The sequence below is a fragment of the Thamnophis elegans genome, chromosome 1 (assembly GCF_009769535.1).
Source record: "Thamnophis elegans isolate rThaEle1 chromosome 1, rThaEle1.pri, whole genome shotgun sequence".
Classification (NCBI taxonomy): domain Eukaryota; kingdom Metazoa; phylum Chordata; class Lepidosauria; order Squamata; family Colubridae; genus Thamnophis; species Thamnophis elegans.
In genome coordinates this window covers 178,874,247-178,895,494 of record NC_045541.1, presented here as the reverse complement: position 1 = coordinate 178,895,494, position 21,248 = coordinate 178,874,247, and the positions used below count along the sequence as shown (strand labels likewise).

Genomic DNA, 21,248 nt, shown 5'->3' with positions numbered 1-21,248 from the left:
GCCGGGCGTCCATCACATGCCTGTGTGCAGCGCATGCATGCGTACTTACCACCTGCAATGCTCCAGCTGCTCGGGAGAGCATCATGTAGGCACTGTATGCTCCGCGCGCATGCGCGGAAGCCCCGATCAGCTCAAATACCGGTAAGGAGAATGGGCGGGCAGGTGGGTCTTCCACAGCACCGTACCAGAACGGTACGCTCATACCAGGGTGTACCGGTTGTATCCCACCACTGCTATCGTGTTTCAATGAAAATACGGCCTACTCCGAAAACAAGGCCTAGTCCAGTATTCACACCCATGCTTAATATAAGCCCTGCTCCCAAAATAAGCCCTAGTTAAGCTCCACCCACTATCTGGCGATACAAGGCATAAAAAATCAAGCTAGGGTGGGGTGGGGGGATGGAGCTGTCCCACGGGCCCTGAATCCACCTACCTTAAGACCTCTGCAGCCGGACTTTCCATGCCCCGACACCTGTTACACCAGTCTCCTTCTGTAGCTGCTTGCAGCTGGACATCAGGTGGTGCATCATGCTGGTGCCACCCCTCGTGGCAGGACACCGCAAGACTTTGTCACGCCGGTGCCGCTGCTCACGGCAGGACACTGTGTGGCACGGCACACTAGTGCCGCTGCTCGCTTGTTGAACAGCACAAGCCATGCGTCCCTCCTGCTGTGAGCGTGGCATAGACGTAATGAACCATGTGGAGTTTGGCCGCGAGTGGCCACAGAAGTCAGGCAGTGGCACGACGGCTGTCAGGGTGTGGGAGGACTGGCTGCGGCGATCCTAAGGTGAGTAACAGGTTCGGCTACTTCTGAGTCATGGTCTGACTTGTCAGACAAACAACACCCAGACTAATTTGCATCACATTAAAACAAAGGCATTGAAAGGCCAGCGCTCTGATAGACGAGCCCAATTCAAAGCACACGGACGATGTCTCCTCGAAGGGTGACAAAACGTTCGCCATCAAATTGCCAAGCTCAGACCAACAAGGCCAACTACCAACCTGAGCTACTTCCGTTGAAATACATTTCAACAGTCCTCAGTCACTTCTCTCAGTGCCGTTGTAACTTCGAATGGGTCTCTAAACGAATGGTGGTAAGTTGAGGACTTACCTGCGCACCGATCTCGCTTGAGAACAGAGGGGATTAAATCCATGAGGCTGCCGTCACAGGTAACATTTCTAGCAAAGTTGAAATTTATTTCTTTTTACGGGCTGCCATGAGGAAAAGGCGGATTTGGGAAATAGTAACAATGTGGGGATTCACCCTGGATGTCCACTAGTCTGGACAGGATCGTCTTCTTCTGACTAAGATGCCAGGGTAAATTATGGTCTCTTCCATTTCAGGTCCGTTAAAGTAGAAATTCTCCATCTCGGCAATTTTAAGACGAATTCTGGGAGTTGAAGTTGGCACATCTTAAAAGTTGCTGGGGTTGAGGAATATTGAGTTAGACACCAGGAAGAGATGGGGGTGAGAAGGTTTGATGTTCTTTTTATTCAGCTGAGACCATCAGATGGTTTGGTCCTGTAGTCCTTCAAGAGGTCATTAAGCCAGGGGTCCCCAACACCCTGGGATGCAGCCCCATTACTGGGCCATGGCCTATTTGGAACTGGGCCATGGGAGTGGCAGGCTGGATGCACAGGCATGCCCGCGCAGCTCAATTTGCAGTTGAACTGCGTGCGGGTGTGTTTGTGCACAAATCCACTAACCAAGCGAGTTGAGCAGCCCGTGCGCGCATGCACGCTGGCCCGCCACTCATCTGGCCCCGTTTTTTCTCTGTCCATCCCAGCCGGGCCGCCAAAAAATACTTGAGAAAGGGCATGCACCAAGAAATACTTGAGAAAGGACACCACACTCTCAGCCAATTTCACCTTGGGGAAAAAACAAAATAATGTTCCTTGCTCTTCGTGCCTGGCGGGAAAAGTGATGGGTGGCGGTCTTATCCAGTAGGACATTTTCAGATTTCAGCTGGTATTTCCACGGAATAAAAAAGTTTCTCTCCTCAGAAGTGTTGGGGGGGGGGGATGGAGAAGGTCTTCTTGCAACCTTACAGGTCTCTTTTTCCATTCAATAATTCAATCACTTTTACTGTCATCGCTGTCGGAGTAAGCCCCCAGGAGGCCGAGGGAGAAGACCCCCGTGTTTGAGCTGTGCATGGTCGCTGTAGAAGCACCCAGACTGTGCTGCTCTCCGCCCCCTAGACAAAGATGTGACAGTTCAACAGTAGCAGAAAGTCACAAAGGAATTTCAACAACCCTCCCCAACTCAAGACTTCTCAAATCCTGGACTACTAAGAGCAAGGGTCGGGACCCTTGGGAAAGACAGAAGCTCAGTCCAGTGGTGGGTTTCAAAGAAATTTTCGAACCTACTCTGTGGGTGTGGCCTCCTTTGTGGGAGTGGCTTGCCGGCCATGTGACCTGATGGGAGTGGCTTGCTGGCCATGTGTTTTCTTTCTCTCCCTCTCTCTCTCTCTCTTTCCTTCCTTTTGTCTCTCTGTCCCTTTTTCCTTTTTTTCTTTCATCTCTCACTGTTTCTTTTTTTCTTTCTTTCTTTCTTCCTTTCTTTCTCTCTCTGTGTGAGTCTGTCTGTCTGTCTGTCTGTCTGTCTGTCTGTCTGTCTGTGTGGTGGGTTTCAAAAAATTTTGGAACCTCTTCTGTAGGTGTGGCTTGCTTTCCGGGTCCACTGGTGGAACCTCTTCCAACCGGTTCAGTAGATTAAAAAGAGCCGAGGTGGCACAGTGGTTAGAGTGCAGTACTGCAGGCCACTTCAGCTGACTGCTATCTGCAGTTCGGCGGTTCAAATCTCACTGGCTCAAGGTTGACTCAGCCTTCCATCCTTCCGAGGTGGGTAAAATGAGACTGTGGGGGCGATATGCTGACTCTATAAACCGGGCTGAAAGCCCTATGAAGCGATATATAAGTCTAACTGCTATTGCTATTGCTATTGGACGAACCGGTTCTACCAAACTGGTGTGAACTGGTAGGAACCCACCTCTGGCTCAGTCCCTTCCCACTTGGGCAGGGCGAAGGGTAGAGAGAGAGGGTCATACCCCTTAACTGGAGTTTTTGGCATTACAATTCCAACAAAGCCCCTTAAACACTAACCCAATACAAGTGGTGCTCGACTTACGACACTGTCGTCTCGGTGATTGTAAAGTGAATCACGCAAGTAACCGAACCTGATTTAGCTAAAAGTTGTCCTTGATTTAAAACCATTCGCTTAACGACCTTTGAAAGTTGATGGCTTTTTCTTGCGGCAGTCATATAAACAAACCCACCATTCTCCCTGGGGCGTTTTGCCACAAAAACCCACAAAATAAATGCCGGTTGTCGGTTGAAACATCGTAAAAATGCAGTCGCGTGACTGTAGTGGTAGTGGGTCAGACATTGGAACTGGGCCGTAAGCATCTTTTCGGGGGGGCCCATCTTAACTTTGAAAGGTCATTAAGCGAACGGTTTTAAAACGAGGTTGGTTAAATTCTAATCAAGTTAGCCAGAGTTTTTGCAAGAAAAAGTGAAGTTCAATTGCCACCTGAATCAGGGGGAAGATTAAGAAGATGGCTCCTGGATGCTTTTGATCTTCTGTCTAACTGTCTCTTCATTCATGGCTTACACATGATCCAATAAACAAACATAAATCCAATAAACAAACACAAAGGGAAATATCTTTCTGTTTTTGCCTCTGCAAAGTTTCACAAGCATCCTTTCTGATTCATCTGTCTGTCTATCTATCTCTATCCATCCATCCCTCTATCCATCCATCTAGCCATCTCTTTCTCTACTATCTGTCTACTGTCCATCCCTCCATTTCTCTCTATCCATCTATCCTCCTTTTTCTCTGCTGTCTGTCTGTCTGTCTGTCTGTTATGGGTTTTTTTAGGATGCTCATAATATAAGCCCTACGCACCCACCCCAAATAAGCCCCAGTTACAATTGTCAGCCAGATGGATGCGTTTAGAACAGTATTTCCCTAAAAATAAGACCTAACCAGAAAATAAACCCTAATGCATCTTTTGGATCAAAAATTAATATAAGACCCAGACTTATTTTCAAGAAAAAACAGTATCATCTATCTATTATTTACTATCTATCTAGGCATCTCTCCATCTCATTACTATTACCTATCATCTGTCTACCCATCCATCTATCTATCCATCTCTTTATCTATTTTTTTCTCTATCATCCTAGCCATCTATCTATCCATCTCTATCTATTTTTTTTCTGTCTCTATCACCTAGTCATCTGTCGATCCATCTTTTATCTGTCTATCACCTGTCCATCTATTTAGCGAATCAATCTATCATCTCTCTCTGTCGATCTATTCATCTATCCATCTCTCTCTGTCATCTATCCATCTCTTTATCTCTTTATTGTGTCTCTATCTGTCGGTCAATCAATCAATCATGTCGGCTGGCTGGGGAATTCTGGGAGTTGGAAGTCCACCCATCCTAAAGTTGCCAAGGGTGAGAAACACTGATCTACAACTGATCCTCCCCCTCCCTCTTTCATTTTAGAAATATTTCAAGGCTAAAAATTCAACAGAGGCAGAGATGCCAAAAGAGGCAACATAGGCCTTGATAATAGATCATTTGGAGCACAGAAAAAAATGGAAAAATGGGCTCCGGACCGCAGCTGAATTCCTGTTGGATTACAAGACACATCCACGTTGTCATATTGGCAATAATCAAGCTCAGAGTTCAGGAATATCCTGGTACTTTTTCCTGTGATCTCAATTAGGTTACAAATTTAGACTAAACAGCTGCGTGCTGCCCTCTGTTGGAACTAGAGCAGTTCACACCATATACAGGAAGTCCTCGGCATGCAACTATTCCCTTAGTGAAGTTACTTTAGTCCTGAAAAAAATGGCTTACAACCGGTCCTTACCCTTACGACAATTGCTGCAAGAAAGAGTTGATCGTGCAAACTGGTATATATGAACAAAGAGCAAACGCGACACTCCCTTCTAGCACTTGTTGCCGTTACCTAGTTGGGTCGTGAAATGTCTGCAACAAAACCACAAGCACCACCAGACAGCACTATCGTCTATCAGGTGTCTCTTTGTGTATATGTGTGTGTGCCTGTGTGTATATGAATGAATTGGGGCAGCTATGCAGAGAGTCCTCGACTCAAAAATACAATTGAGCCCAAAATGTTTCTTGCTAAGCAAGATAACTGGGTTTTGCCCCATTTTGAGACCTTTCTTGTCATGGTTCTTGAATGAATCCCTGCAGTTGCAGAGTTAGTAATGCAGTTGTTAAATGAGTTTGGCTGCCCCTTTGCTCGTCAGAAGGTCGCAAAAAGGGGATCACGTGACCACAGGACACTGCAACCGTCATAAATGTGAGTCAGTTACCAAGTGATTGAATAGCAATAGCAGTTAGACTTATATACCGCTTCATAGGGCTTTCAGCCCTCTCTAAGCGGTTTACAGAGTCAGCATATCGCCCCCACAGTCTGGGTCCTCATTTCACCCACCTCGGAAGGATGGAAGGCTGAGTCAACCTTAAGCCGGTGAGATTTGAACCGCTGAACTGCAGATAGCAGTCAGCTGAAGTGGCCTGCAGTACTGCACTCTAACCACTGCGCCACCTCGGCTCTCAATTTTGATCACTTAACTGTGGGGATGCTGCAAATGTGAAAAATGGGCATGTCACCTTTTTCAGTGCTGTCGTAACTTCGAATGGTCACTAAATGAATGTAAGGGGAGGGCTACCTGCAGTCAATTTGAATAAATAAAATCCTGTAATAAAATGCAATAAATAAAGCTGGCATGAGTTTCTGTCAAGGAACACGGAGAACTCCTCTATCAGATATAAATTCTTTGGGTGTCTAATCACATTTGGCCAAATAAAATACAGGTATTCCTTGACTTACAACAGTTCATTTAGTGACTGTTCAAAGTTAGAATGGGGCTGGAAAAAGCGACGTATGACCTTTTTCCGCACTTATGACTGTTGCAGTATCCCAATAGCAATAGCAGTTAGACTTATATACCGCTTCATAGGGCTTTCAACCCTCTCTAAGCGGTTTACAGAGTCAGCATATCGCCCCCACAGTCTGGGTCCTCAATTTACCCACCTCGGAAGGATGGAAGGCTGAGTCAACCTTGAGCCGGTGAGATTAGAACCGCTGAACTGCAGATAACAGTCAGCTGAAATGGCCTGCAGTACTGCACTCTAACCACTGCGCCACCTCGGCTCTGGTCACATGTGATCAAAATTCAGACGCTGGGAAACTGACTCACAGTTATGACGGTTGCAGGATCATGGGAATCCCCTTCTGACGAGCAGAGTCGATGGGGAAGCCAGATTCACTTAACAACCTTGTGGCCAATTTAAACAACTGCAGTCTTTCGCTTAAAACAACTGCGGCAAGGAAACTCGTAGAATGTGGTTAAACTCTCTTAGCAAATGTTTCACTGAGCGGCAGACATTTTGGGTTGTTGTGATTGTAAGTCGGGGACTACATTTATTCAACTCAACTCAACCCAACCCAACCCAACCCAACTCAATCCAACCCAACTGACCCTACCCAACCCAACCCAACTGACCCTACCCAACCCAACTCAACCCAACCGACCCTACCCAACCCAACTCAACCTAACCCAACTGACCCTACCCAACTCAACCTAACCCAACTGACCCTATCCAACCCAACCGACCTTACCCAACTCAACCTAACCCAACTCAATCCAACCCAACTGACCCTACCCAACCCAACCCAACTCAACACAACACAACATAACACCACCACTTTTTAAAAAAGCGTTCGTCTCCATCCTTTCTCCCGCAGGTCTCTTGTCTCTCTTTCTCCCCTGGAGCTGCCTTATCCTCCTCACCTGGTTTTGATGCTGCCTCTTGTCTTCCCGGTCCATTGGCCGGCCTGGAAATGGGCTTCTTCTTGGCGGTCACCAATCCCGACAGTTGTGTCTTCACTGAGAGTTTTCCCACACTCCGTTCCCAGCTTTCCAGCTTTGGCTTTTTAGCTTGTGGCTCTGAATCCTGCAAAGGAAGGAAACGACAAGCCAAGGGTTACACTAAAAGCAGCTGTGCTCAAAGTGGACACCATCCCAGCTGCATACAGTGGCCGCGATACCAAACAATGTAGGGTTGTAATTCCTGGTTTGTGTGTAGAAGGTCTCAATGTCCACTGAAAGCACCTGGTTTTTTTTCAATTCAATCAATCAGAATAGAACTGGAAAGGAACCTCAGAAGTCTTCTAGTCCAGCCCCCTGCTCAAGCAGGAGAACCTATACCAGTGCTGGCGAACCTTTTCAGCCCCGAGTGTCGAAACGGGAGCCCGCGTGAGTGGCAGAAACGGGAAGATTCAAGATGATCCTCTGGTTTCCGACACGTGCATGCACAGTGGCCACCGGTGTCAGGCCTGCAGTTATATTCCTTGTGGGATCTTTGGCCTGCCACACTCTCTTTTATTTCACTGTGCTGTTTCATTAGTGTAGTCATTGGGAGGGGGGAATAGAAAGGAGTAGAATTGTGGAATGTGTTGTTGTCATTCCTTTCTAGAAGCCCAAGGTCATCCTTTGTCTCTGCACCTCTACACCTGACCGGAACTAGATGGGTGGAAATGCCAACGTGGCTGAAGAAGATTGGACCATGTGATGGATTTATGGGTGTGGGGATAAGATCATGAACTTTCAACTGGGTGGAATCCCAGGAAGCTTTTAGATTTGGGAGTTCCACAGATGTGCCAACATGTCTGTCTTATTAAATTGGAATTTTAAGGATAGCTGTGTCTTGGACTCTGATTTAATTCTGTATGACATTTGGAACCCTGACAACCGGATCTTCTGATTTCTGGCATGCATGCGCACGTAAAGACCAGCTGGCTGGTGCGCATGAAAATGCCGGAAACCATAAGATCACCTTCTTGGCATGCACATGCATGCGCCGGGGGGCTGCCCTTCCAGTTTCCAGCACTCCCATGTGTGTGAAGAGCAGCTGGCCAGCGCACCGGAACCCGGAGGAGCAATGAGCAATGGCTGGCCTGCCCAGAGAGATGGCTCTGCATGCCACTTCCGGCACCTGTGGCATAGGTTTGCCATCACGGATCCATACCATTTCAGATAAGTGCTATCTAGACGCTTCTTAAAAACCTCCAGCAATGGGAATCATAGTTAGGATAGATTAGCGAAAGTAAGGGAATAAGAAATGATATCAAATTATATTTGAGTTTGCGGAAATACCATCCCAAGGAAACATAAACTGAGACCTGAAAGAGACACCAACAATAATAGAAAAAGAAAGGGAGAGAGGAGGAGAGAATGAAAGGAAGATGGGGGAAAGAAGAAAGAGGTAAGGGGAGGAGGATGGAGGGGGGGGGGAGAGAAGGAGAGAGGGTAGGAAGGGGAAGAGGAATAGTAGGAGAAAGGGAAGAAGGAAGGGGAAGGAGAGGAGGATGGAAGGGAGACGAAGAGAAGGAGAGTAGGAAGGGGACAAGGAAGAGTAGGAGAAAGGGAAGGGAAGAAAGAAGGGGAAGGAGAGGAGAGGAGGAAGGAAGAAAGTAGAGAAGGGAGGGAGGGAGAAAAGAAAGGGAAAATAAGGTGGTGTCACAACAGGAGGAAGGGATGGTAAATAAAGCAACCCAAACTGTATACTACAACCTATTAAATGAAATAATAAATGTGTAAGAATGATAAATGTAAAGAAGAATAACAATTATGTGAATGTATACTTAAAATGGTATGCAAGAGAATAATAAAAATAAAAATTCTTTTTAAAAAAACCTCCAGCAATGAAACACCTACAACGTCTGGAGGCAACTTCTGTCCCACTGATTAATTATTCTCACAGTTAGGAAATTTCTCCTCAGTTCTAAGTTGCTTCTCTCCTTGATTAGTTTCCACCCATTGCTTCTTGTTCTACCCTCAGGTGCCTTGGAGAATAGTTTGACTCCCTCTTCTTTGGGGCAACCCCTGAGATATTGGAAGACTGCTATCATGTCTCCCCTAGTTCTTCTTTTCATTAAACTAGACATTCCCAGTTCCTGCAACCGTTCCTCATAAGTTTCAGCCTCCAATTGCCCTAATCCTCTTTGTTCCTCTTCTCTGCACTCTTTCTAGAGTCTCCACATCTTTTCTACATCATGGCGACCAAAACTAAATGACGTATTCCAAGTGTGGCCTTACCAAGGCATTATACGTGACCCGTCAAAACCGCAGTCCACTAAAACGCGCCCAATCAAAGCGCGTACGTGACGTCATCAGCAGCGCGACAAATAAAATTAAAAATAAATTAAATTAAAATTAAAATAAAATTAAAGCAAGCCGATTCACATAAAGGTAAGGGTTAGGTTTAGGGTTACGTTAAGCGTTAGGGTTAGGGTTAGGTTAAGGGTTAGCGTTAGGTTTAGCGTTAGGTTAAGGGTTAGGTTTAGGTTTAGGGTTAGGTTAAGGGTTAGGCTTAGGCTTAGGTTTAGGGTTAGGTTTGGGGGGCTTAGGGTAAGGTTTTCGCGTTAATTTTAAATTTACCACTCACAGCGTGCCGTTTTCGTCGCGCTGTGATGACGTCACGTACGCGCTTTCGTCGAGCGCGCTTTAGTCTACCGCGGATTTGTGGTGGAACCGGCATTATAAAGTGATATCAACACTTCACGTGATCTTGATTCTATCCCTCTGTTAAATGGTCATAAACCGTCTTTTTCAGAGCTATTGTAACTTCGGTCACTAAACGAAGGGTTTTTAAGTCAAGGACAACCTACAGAAGGTACTTCGGGGAGAGCCCAGTCCGGCCTCCCTGCTCAAGGCAGGAAGAGACCCCCTTGAAGAGGGACAATCCTTCTCCGTGACGTCAGCCAACCTCTTGTGGGGGGGAATCCTCAAAGGATTCTTTACGTACCTGTTTCAGGATGTCCGTGGGCTTCCCTTTTGCCAGTGGCTTTGGCCGAGCTGGAGGGAGGTCTTCTCCTGAATCGGAATCTTCCAGCAGTCTCCGGCTTTGGGCTTGCTCCAGCATGGATCTGGGTAAGGAAGAAGCAGGAGGAAGAGAGACGGGGGTCGGCAACCGATAAGGAAGAGAGCGTGGGGTGGGAGTTCAAAGACAGAGGTACATGCCAGGTAACAAAACCCCAATTAAGGAAGTCCCCAAAGTTGCTTTTTTTCCCCCACTGGGCTTTCTGGTTTTTCTTGGAAGATGCTTCACTTCTCATCCAAGAAGCTTCTTCAACTCTGACTGAAAGGGTGGGGGAATGGACGGGTTTATCCTCCTTGCGGACAAAGCTGGTCATTTGCATCCATTTAGAGGGTCGGTTGAGGCCACTTGGAGGTTTGTCTGTGTCCTGAGTGATGCAAATGGGTGGGCAGCCTTCTTGGAACTGCTGAAAGGACAGATCTGTATGTTGGGGAAACAAAAGAGCCACTTCACAAACACAGGGCACGACATAGGAGAACAAACCCAAAAGAATTCAGAGGTCCATCTGCATTTGAAAGATAAAAGCTGCTCTTTGGAAAGCATCAGAGTCCACATTTTGGACAGAGAGGAAGGCTGGTTTGAAAGGGGGTCAAAGAGGCCATCTATGTCAATATTGATAAGCCCTCTCTCAACGGAGGGGGAGGGATACAACATCATCTACCTCCAGTCTACAACACGGTCCTTTCAGCAGTTCCAAGAAGGCTCCACACCCATTTGCATCACTCAGGTGACGCTGAGGACACAGACAAACCTCCAAGGGGCCTCAATGCCTCTCTAAAAAGGATGCAAATGATCAGCTGTCTGCAAGGAGCATAAATCCACAGAGCCGTTGAGGCCATTTGAAGAACCCTCAACAGAGGGCAAGGGATAACAACATCTATCTCCAGTCCATAACGGTCCTTTCAGTGGTTCCAAGAAGTCTCCACACCCATTTGCACCACTCAGGCGACCCCTGAGGACACAGATGAACCTCCAAGTGGCCTCAACGAAGCTCTCAAAGGATGCAAATGACCAGCTTTGTCTGCAAGGAGTATAAACCCTTCTGTTCCCCACCATCCAGTCAGAGCTGAAGAAGCTTCTTAAATGAGAAGTGAAACACCTTCAAGAGCAAAACAAACAAGAAAGTCCAGCTGCCTCTTGAAAAAGCTCCTTTGGGACAACCATGACCTTGGATGACGGAGAATCTCCATAGAGACCCAATCAAGGAACTATCAACTCAGACAAATAAACGAAAGATTAAACAGCAACCTAATCCAGTGAAGGCGAACCTTTTTCGCCTTGGGTGTCAAAAACACCCGCAGGCACTCCCATGCCCACCCCCATAGTTTAATGCCCCCCCCTGCACGGCATGCCCACTGCACATACGTGTGTCACACACACACAACTGACCCGTGCATGCATGCACAGCTTTCTTGGAGCCTGGGGAGGACGAAAACAGCCTCACCTCCCTCCCCCCCCGTCTAGAAATGGCCCGTTTTCCAACTTCCGGTTTGCGTGTTGGGCCATTTTTCGCCCTCCCTAGGCTCCAGAGGCTTTCTAGGAGCCTGGGAGGGGTGAAAAACGGCCCAACACGCAAACCGGAAGTTTGGGAACGGACTTCCAGGTTGCCCATTGAGAAGTTTTTCTCTCTCCGGAGGCCTCAGTCCATTCCTGAACTTCCAGTTTGGGCATTGGGTGGTTTTTTGCCCTCTGGAGGCTTCAGGGAAGCCCTCTAGAGCAGTGTTTCTCAACCTTGGCAACTTGAAGATGTCCGGACTTCAACTCCCAGAATTCCCCTTGGGAGCGAATGCTGGCTGGGGAATTCTGGGAGTTGAAGTCCAGACATCTTCAAGTGGCCAAGGTTGAGAAACACTGTCCTAGAGGACGCATCAAAGGATCCCAACAAAAAACAAAATGGCCAGAGCAGATCCCAGGACAAGATTCCTGGGGCTCACTTCATTTCCTGCTCGTCTTCCTCCAGCTCCCGCTGTTTCTGCTGTTCCTCAAACTCTTTGTACTGATGCAACATGGATTCAAAGTCCACGTTGGCCTGGCGTTGGTTGAGGTCTTTCAGCTCCTGCAGGTTTTCCAAAACTTCCATCTCTAGTTTGGAATCCTTGGTTCTGTTCTCCAAAACCTGGAAGAAGAAAAAACAAAACAGAAATGCGTTAGGACTCGGTGAGGATAGTTAGTTAGAACTAATAGTTAGAACCGAGGAAGGTTCTTGGATGAGAAATGAAATGTTTTCAAAGGGAAAAAAGAAAATCCAAGAAGATCGAGATGCCTTTTGGAAAAGCTGCTTTGGGACGAGAACAAGAGACAAAACAGCAAAGTGGGACGTCTAGTTATTTTCAATGTTTACTTTCCTCTTTTCTTCTGGTCTGGGTCTTTCAGAAGGGAAAAATGAGACTCAGCAGTGGCCAATCACCAGGAGATGATGAAATCATAGGCATGAAAAGCTGCTGGGTGACTTTGGGCCAATCACCAGAAGACGGGGAATTCTAGTTCCACCTTAGCCATGAAAGACGGCTGGGTGACTGCACCAATCACCAGGAGACGGTGAGTTCTAGCCCTGCTTCACGCATGAAAACCATCTGGGTAACTTGGGGCCAATCACTAGGAGATGGTGAATTCCAGTCCCTCCTTAGGCATCAAAGCCAGCTGGATGATTCTGAGCCAATCACCAGGAGATGATGAGTTCTAGACGCAACTTAGGCATGAAAAGCAGCTGGGTGATTTTGGGACAATCACTAGGAGACAGGGAATTCTAGTTCCACCTTAGCCATGAAGGATGGCTGGGTGACTGCACCAACTACCAGGAGACGGTGAGTTCTAGTCCTGCCTCATGCATGAAAACCAGCTGGGTAACTCTGGGCCAATCACTAGGAGATGGTGAATTCTAGTCTTCTCTTAAGACAGTAAAGCTGGCTGGGCTGACTGGGCCAATCACCAGGAGACGGGGAGTTCTAGTCCTGCCTTAGGCATCAAAGCAATCTGGGTGATTCTGAGCCTTATCACCAGAAGATTGTGAGTTCTAGTCTTACTTTAGGCAGGGAAGCTATCTGGGTGACTTTGGGTCAATCACCAGGAGACGGTGAGTTCTAGTCCTGCATTGGGCATAAAAGCTGGCGGGGTGACTTTGGGCTACTCTTTCAGTTCAACCCACCTGACACAGTTGTTGTCATGGGGAAAATAGGAGGAGGAAGGCGTGCTGGCTATGTTCACTGTCTTGAGTTATTTATAAAAACTATAATTTATAAAAACATGAGCCGAGGTGGCGCAGTGGTTAGGGTGCAGTACTGCAGGCCACTTCAGCTGACTGTGATCTGCAGTTCAGCGGTTCAAATCTCACCGGCTCAAGGTTGACTCAGCCTTCCATCCTTCCGAGGTGGGTGAAATGAGGACCCAGACTGTGGGGGCAAGTTGCTGACTCAAATTGCTAAAAAATTTGTAAACCGCTTACAGAGGGCTGAAAGCCCTATTAAGCGGTATAGAAGTCTAATTAATAATAATGAATAAATAAAGGCAGGAAATAAACAAGTACCCCAAATTTGGCCATATGACTGCAGAATGTTTGTGTGTCCCTCTGTCTGCCTTAACTTCGAATGATCACTAAGCAACTAGTCATAAGTCGAGGAATATAGAAGTGAGTACACCCCCTCACTTGTTGTAAATATTTAAGTATATCTTGCCAGCAGTTTAGACACTGATGGCTGTGTGTTGTGTTATTTTGAGGGGACAGCACATTTACATTGTTATACACGCTGTATCCTCACTACTTTACATTGTAGCCAAGTGTAATTTCTTCATGAAAAGATATACTATTTAGAAAATGTGAGGAGGTGTACTGACTTTTGTAATATACTGTATATACCGGAATATATGAAAACAGCCAAGCAAAGAAATTCAGTTCTCCCAAGTGTTGAGTTCCTGCTCTCCCACAGCCTATTTAGAAAAAGGAAGGATAATTTTTTCCTTTCCCGGCAACGGATTGGTTAAACCACCTTCATGGGATTATTCAGCTCCTCGTCTTCTCTTTCCTTCTGCAAGCGTTTTTCTTCTTCCTCCAGCAGTTTCTCGGCCTGGAAGTTTCGGGTGGCTCCGTGCTCCATGGCATAATCCGTGTTTTCGGGATCTGTCTGGAGAGAGAGAAGGAGGCAAAAGAGAGAAGAGGTTTTCATTCTCTGACCTGTAACCGGAAGGGCTGAGCCAAGGACGATCTGCTGCTCTAAGGAACCGGTCAAGCCGCAAAGTTTACACCTTGATAGCAACAAACAATCCTGCAAAAATATATTCCTATGTGCTGTGCACAGAAAGGCAGGCAGCTGCCCTGATTTTGGAGACAGCAGGAGGTTACAGGTGATATACAGTGGTGGGTTTCAAAAAAATTTCGAATCTACTCTGTGGGTGTGGCCTCCTTTGTGGGAGTGGCTTGCTGGCCATGTGACCTGGTGGGAGTGGCTTGCCGGCCATGTGTTTTCTTTGTCTCTCTCTCTCTCTTTCCTTCCTTTTGTTTCTCTGTCCCTTTTTCCTTTTTTTCTTTCATCTCTCTCTCACTTTTTCTTTCTTTTTTAATTTCTTTCTTCCTTTCTTTCTCTTTCTCTTTCTCTGTGTGAGTCTCTGTGTGTGTGTGTGTGTGTGTGTGTGTGTGTGTGTGTGTGTGTGTGTCAGTGGTGGGTTTCAAAAAATTTCGGAACCTCTTCTGTAGGTGTGGCCTGCTTTCCGGGTCCACTGGTGGAACCTCTTCTAACCGGTTTGGTAGATTTGACAAACCGGTTCTACCAAACTGGTGCGAACTGGTAGGAACCCACCTCTGAGGTGATAGGACACAACTAGGCTGCATTAATAAAGGGATAGAATTAAGATCACGCCAGGTTCTACAGCAGGGACAGCTAATCTTTATGGCGTTGCATACTTGAAAACGCTCACACGTGGGCGCGATCCCCTCCCTCCAGCCTCCTGGGACCAAAAACAGGCCGCAGAGGGGCACCACACACCCCACGCTCCCCTTGCACATATGTGTGACCCCCACCCACCCCGCCCCCGTGCATGCGCACACATCTCCCACATGCGTCCCACATCCCATACATGCACGGCAGAAACCCGAAAATCAGCTGGCCAGTGGGAGGTGCACAGGCATGCAGGTGGAGCTGAGGTGGGCCAATGGCTCGCGTGCCCAGAAAGGGCCCTGCGCAGGACTAGAAGACCTCTAAGGTCCCTTTCGACGCTTATTATTCTGTGTTCTAGACTGGAAGAGAGAAGAAGAAGTGTTACCTTGAAGGTGATTTCCGCCAGGCAGCGTGTGCATTTGATGTAGAACCGAAAGATGGGAAGTCCCAAATAAGATTCATTCTGCACCGTCTCTTTCCGGGCGTTAAATTTTTTGCCCTTGTAAATGTACTCGCCGCACGTCTTGCACCTACGAGATTGAAAACAATACAATAATACAATACAATTCAATAGCAGAGTTGGAAGGGACCTTGGAGGTCTTCTAGTCCAACCCCCTGCTTAGGACTAGACCTCCAAGGTCCCTTCCAACTCTGCTATATAAAACATCTTCAAGAAATGCAATTTCTCATCTTCCGTCTGCTTATGGACTTCTTTCACCCTTCCCCGGGGAGGTTTATGCTACAACTCGTCTTGCGGGCTCAGTCGATTTACTATCGCTGGTAGAAGCAAGCCAGGAGCCGCCAGCGGAAATTGTGTGTAGATAATCCTTGACGTATAACCACCAACAGGGCCCAAAATGTGGTTCTGCTGGACAGAACCACATTAAAACCATCTTTCCAAACAGATGGCCTCAACGACTCTCTAAAAAGAATGCAAATGACCATTCAGTCATAGCTGGCTTGAGTCCTGAACAGAAAAGGTGATCACATGTGTTGGGAATATACTCCTAGTGTTGGGTAGACAATATAGCTTCATATACAATACCAAATGGTCGATGTTGATTTAAATGTGTGAATGTACTTATCAGCTGTAATTAACTTTACAATCAGTTGTAATTAACTTTACAATCAAATGTAATTAACTTTGCAATAAGAGGGAGTCAGGAAAGCTCCCTCTCTCTCCCTCTCCCCCCCCCTCTCTCTGCTTGTCCTATGCTTGATAACTACTTGCTCGCTTGATGACTAGAACGTGAACTGTGACTGTAAGCAACTGTTTGTTCTTTGAATTGTGTTTGGACAAATACCTACTATCACTGCTTGTGAAGCAATTATCAGTAGTAAAGCTACTTGTTTTTACTAGCAGTGTTTGAGTGTGTTTCTTCTACTAGCAACGTTCCTTCTCTCTAGCTGTACATTCCGCTGCGCTACTTTCTGTCTCCCAACGGAGATACCCCTAACAACATGCTTCAATGTTGGTGGAGAAAAAGTGAAGGGCAGAAGAGAAGCTGAGTCCCTGGTTTTATGCCCTCTCTGGCCTTTGATCTTGAGCTTGCATTCTTTCTTTTTTTTTGAAAACGTTTTATTGTTTTAATTAAACAAAAACAGAAAAAAAGAATGATCTTTCGTTACATCTTGTAGAAAGCGTGTCGATTGGTTACAAATACATTTGGTGTGGAGCCTTCTTGGAACTGTTGAAAGGACTGTTGTTGTAGGTTGGGGATAGATGAAAAAGCACCTTTGGGAGAACCATGACCTGGATGACTGAGAAACTCCACAGACATGTAGACAGAATGCTAAAAGAAAAGCTGAACCAGCCAGTGTCTGCATATCATGCACCTATGGATAAGTCAATCATGATTTACACGTTGATTCAAAAATAGCAATAGCAATAGCAGTAGACTTATATACCGCTTCATAGGGCTTTCAGCCCTCTCTAAGCGGTTTACAGAGAGTCAGCATATTGCCCCCAACAATCTGGGTCCTCATTTTACCCACCTCGGAAGGATGGAAGGCTGAGTCAACCCTGAGCTGGTGAGATTTGAACCACTGAACTGCTGATCTAGCAGTAGCCTGCAGTGCTGCATTTAACCACTGCGCCACCTTGATGAAGTAACATCAATGGCTGATTTTGCACAGAAGCCAGATAGTCAATGTATTATGTACATCTACTCAGAGCTTTGAGAATCAGATTCAAGAATAGTTGGTATCATGGCTTAGGAAACCATGTGCAAACCATGCCAATATGTTTACTTCCTATCAGGCAGCAGCTTTAACCCTGGGACCCAGATATCTGCAATATTCTCTGATTGCAGTATTTCCAACCCTGGTAGCTTTAAGATGGGTGGACTTCAACTCCCAGAATTCCCCAGCCAGCCTGGAATATGTATATAATTTCCTTGCTTTTGCTCTTGAATGTTCCTTTGTAAAGCAAAGTTATAAACATAAACAATTAACATATTTTCATACTTATGGCCTTTTTCCAGTATTGGCAGATTTTCCAAGTTTGTCCTTTATTATTTCCAAGAAAATAGGATCGCCGCATATTGAACTCATTTCAGAAATTTAATATTCCCAAGAAAAACAGAATTTAAGCATCTCTTACCGCATGTTAAAGGGAGCCATAAGCCGGACCACATATTGCCTGTCCTTTGGAAGTTTAAGCTTGGGGATCTTAGATGGATCGAAATCTGGAGGGTAGTATTTCTAGAAAATAAAGAAATACAATTGAAATAACTTTTTTTGGTCTTTTTTTCTTTTAACTTTATTTTATTCAAAAGATGAAAAGACAAACTCCAAAGGGAAAAAAAATAAAGGTGTCAAAACTAGACAAAAACATTAAAAAGGTGAATTAAAAAACAAAAGACATATTAGCCTCCCAATTTTCAATTTTAAAAAATTGAAAGGAGACGGAAGACAAAGAAATAACTGATCCTTTATTAATATCAATAGCCTTAACATCAATCTTAGATGGATTGAAATCTAGAAGGTAGCGTTTCTAGAACGCCCAAAAATAAAAAAATATAATTAAAATTACTTTTTTTGTCTTTTTTTCTTGCCGTTTTATTTTATTCAAAAGATTAAAACACAAACTCCAAAAGGAAAAAAAAATCAAAACAAAGCTAGACAAAAACATTAAAATAGTGAAATTAAAAAAAACAAAAGACACATATTAACTCCCAATTTTCAATTTTAATTTACATGAGCGAGATTCGAACAGCTTGACACAATGGTCAGATATGGGAGATTCCATTCTATACCCTACAACAGTGTTTCTCAACCTTGGCAACTTGAAGATGTCTGGACTTCAACTCCCAGAATTCCCCAGCCAGCATTTGCTGGCTGGGGAATTCTGGGACTTGAAGTCCAGACATCTTCAAGTTGCCAAGGTTGAGAAACACTGCCCTACAATGAGCGTCTCTGCATTTGCGGAGCGGCAGAGGTAGAAGACCTGGCTCACATTCTATTTGACTGTTGCTTGTATGAGGGGGTAAGAGACATGTACCTTGGTCTATATACTAAAAGAATGACCCATTGGGACCCCCATATCAAAACAACTTATCTTATGTGCAGCCAGAACTGGAAAATAGAGCCAAGGTGGCGCAGTGGTTAAATGCAGCACTGCAGGCTACTGCTAGATCAGCAGTTCAGCGGTTCAAATCTCACCAGCTCAGGGTTGACTCAGCCTTCCATCCTTCCGAGGTGGGTAAAATGAGGACCCAGATTGTTGGGGGCAATATGCTGACTCTCTGTAACCCGCTTAGAGAGGGCTGAAAGCCCTATGAAGCGGTATATAAGTCTACTGCTATTGCTATTGCTAAAATAACATTTAACACAGCACAGTATACTGAGACAAAATGGCTCAGTTGAGATTTTCATATGTGGGACAGATTGGGGTAAATTGCAGGGGTGACATCGAAATATAATTTTATTTTATCTATATTTTAAACTATTGTATTTATTCCAATTTCATTTTAGACCGTATTTTATTCCAATTCCATTTTAAATTGTATTTTATCAAATTTCATTTTAAATTGCTTTTATCAATTTCTAGTAATAATTTGTTTCTGTAACTTCGCACTTTGATATATGGCCCAGGGGCTAATCAAGAAAGATTCAATGCAATTTTTTTAAAATGAAAAAAAGAGACCAAAAAAGAAATAACTGATCATTTATTAATATCAACAGCCTAGGCAGCCCCAAGACCCCAGTGGATCCCAGCTGATCCTCAATTAAAGAAGCTGATGAATCCATTCTGTTCTTCCTTGCATAGTCTGGCCTGTTTACAACAACCTTGCGAGGTAACCACCACCCAGGCCCCCAACCGCCCCCAGCCATGTTTTCCCGCCTCTTTCCTTTCCACTCACGTTTAACACTTTCCTTTCCGACATTTTGGCCCTTCGCGGTCGTTCCCTGTCTCCGCCAAACTCTCCCCAAACACCGCCACTTCCCGGATTCCCAACTCGTTCCGCCTCCTTCGTTACTATTGGCCATCACACGTCGGAACGGAGCAGAAGGGGCATTCTATTGGCCTGCTTGGCGGTCAGTCAGCAGTCGTCCCCGCCCTAGCCCGTCGCTCCATTTTTGCATCTTTTAATCAGCGACTATTTATATCGCGTCGTTTGTCCTGTTCTAAAATACTCCGTTGGGGAAACGAAGAGCTGGCATCACTAGTTCCGGGGCTGGAGGATGATGGGTTAGGTTGAATAGAAGTTATTAAAGGCCTTTCATAAAATATTATGCGCATTAAATATGCATTGCCTCTATTAAATATTTAATACTTCGAAATATCGAAGGCTTCTTTTTAATTAAAAAGCGAAATTGCTTGGGAGATAAGGTTTATTAGATGCTTGGTACTGTTTACATAGAAGGACCCTAAAATAATTTTCGTTGCAACCTGAATCATAAGTAATAATCATAATTATTGCTCCATGCTCAGAGCTTTCTTCGATCCTCCCAGGATGTTGCTGAGTTTATGTTTTATCTTTAAGATGTATGTATTGCATTTCCAAACCAGTTATCCCAAATGGCTTATGAAATCTTTTGTGATAACTTGCATTTTAAATGCCAACTAAGTACAGCCACTAAATATAAGCATATAATAGGTATAATGATGCATGACAGTAGAGAAATGAAGACCATTAAACCAATTCTTGTATTTATTTGGGTAGGAAGTTAGCACCCAGCCCTCTCCTAGAAAAATTAAATATCCTAAGAAATATTGAAAAGGCAGAATATTACATTTCCCTGGATCAGAAATGGAGAAAGGTGTTTTTAGGCAGGAAACAGATTAATGCTTAATAGCCCCCACATTCCTTAATGGCCCATTAAAATGCCAAAGCCAGTCTATTCTACATAATAAAGAGTTCTCCCCTTCAGCTCCAGGGTGATGGGATTAAGGCATGATAGTATTAGCCTTCCACAGAAACTCACCACATGGCATTTGGAAACTCAAACTTGGCCCCATGGGAGTTTGACAACCAATCAGAATACATTCCTTACACAGGGACAGGAAACAGAGAGGTGAGGCCCAACAGAGAGGCAGGAACTTCCAGCCCTTCTGTCTCCTCTTGTTCTTCACCCAACATTGAATCGTGTGATCACCTTTTCTGTTCAGGGCCCAAGCCATGGGGTCCTGTCCACCATTAAACCATCTTTCCAAGCAGCCTCCATGTCTCCAGTGTCTTTTTTTCACCACTTGGAGCTGAACCCAGAAGGACGTTTCTTCCAACATTTATATTTAATTATTAAATTTATATGCGGCTCATTTTGTTGTCCAAAGCAGTTCATTTATTAAAACAGTGTTTTTCAACCACTGTGCCGCGGCACACTAGTGTGCCGTGACATAGTGTAAGGTGTGCCGTGGGAAAAACACCTGCCTATAGTCAATATAGGCACAGAGTTAAAAATTTTTAACATTTTCTAATGGTGGTGTGCCTGGTGATTTTTTTTCATGAAAAAAGTGTGCCTTTGCACAAAAAAGGTTGAAAAACACTGTATTAAAATACCAACTAGCAAATCTCTTTGGTGATTTTTATGCATTTAAGGTACAAGGGCCTCTAAGCAGCCATCTTCATCCTTACCAGAAAAGAAATAAGGCTTTGAAGCCGAAAAGTAGCAAAAAGGAAAATATAGTTATTTTTCTCTGACAAGAGACAAAATTTGTTTATGATAAAAGTATTCCTGAACAAAGTCCTCACAAGCATTATAAGTATTTTTCTTATCAGGAATGTGGTCAGAGTGTGTGCAAAGTTCTCATTTATTTATTTTCTTGAAAAGTAGAGTGTCCCTGAATTTTGCTTTAAATAGCAGAGTTATCCCTGAAATTATCAGATGCTGTGGATTTTTGCCTTACTTAAAATGCCCAAGAGGAGAATTAGACTAAAAAAACAACCGGTTCTTATACTAATATTTATATTTAGCAACCTTCAATAGCAATAGCAATAGCAGTTAGACTTAT

At 44.9% G+C, this 21,248-nt stretch overlaps 1 protein-coding gene across 1 annotated transcript; it reads right to left on the bottom strand.

The window, feature by feature from the left end:
• Positions 1 to 246: 246 nt before the first annotated feature.
• Positions 247 to 20,176, bottom strand: YJU2 (YJU2 splicing factor homolog). Its single transcript, XM_032230529.1, has 8 exons — positions 19,156 to 20,176; positions 17,394 to 17,494; positions 15,177 to 15,321; positions 13,907 to 14,041; positions 11,858 to 12,039; positions 9,852 to 9,972; positions 6,836 to 6,998; positions 247 to 2,195 (listed from the first exon to the last, which is right to left on the bottom strand). Exons 1-8 carry the CDS (start codon positions 19,177 to 19,179, stop codon positions 2,074 to 2,076), a joined length of 993 nt encoding a protein of 330 aa, XP_032086420.1. The 5' UTR covers positions 19,180 to 20,176; the 3' UTR covers positions 247 to 2,073.
• Positions 20,177 to 21,248: the final 1,072 nt, after the last annotated feature.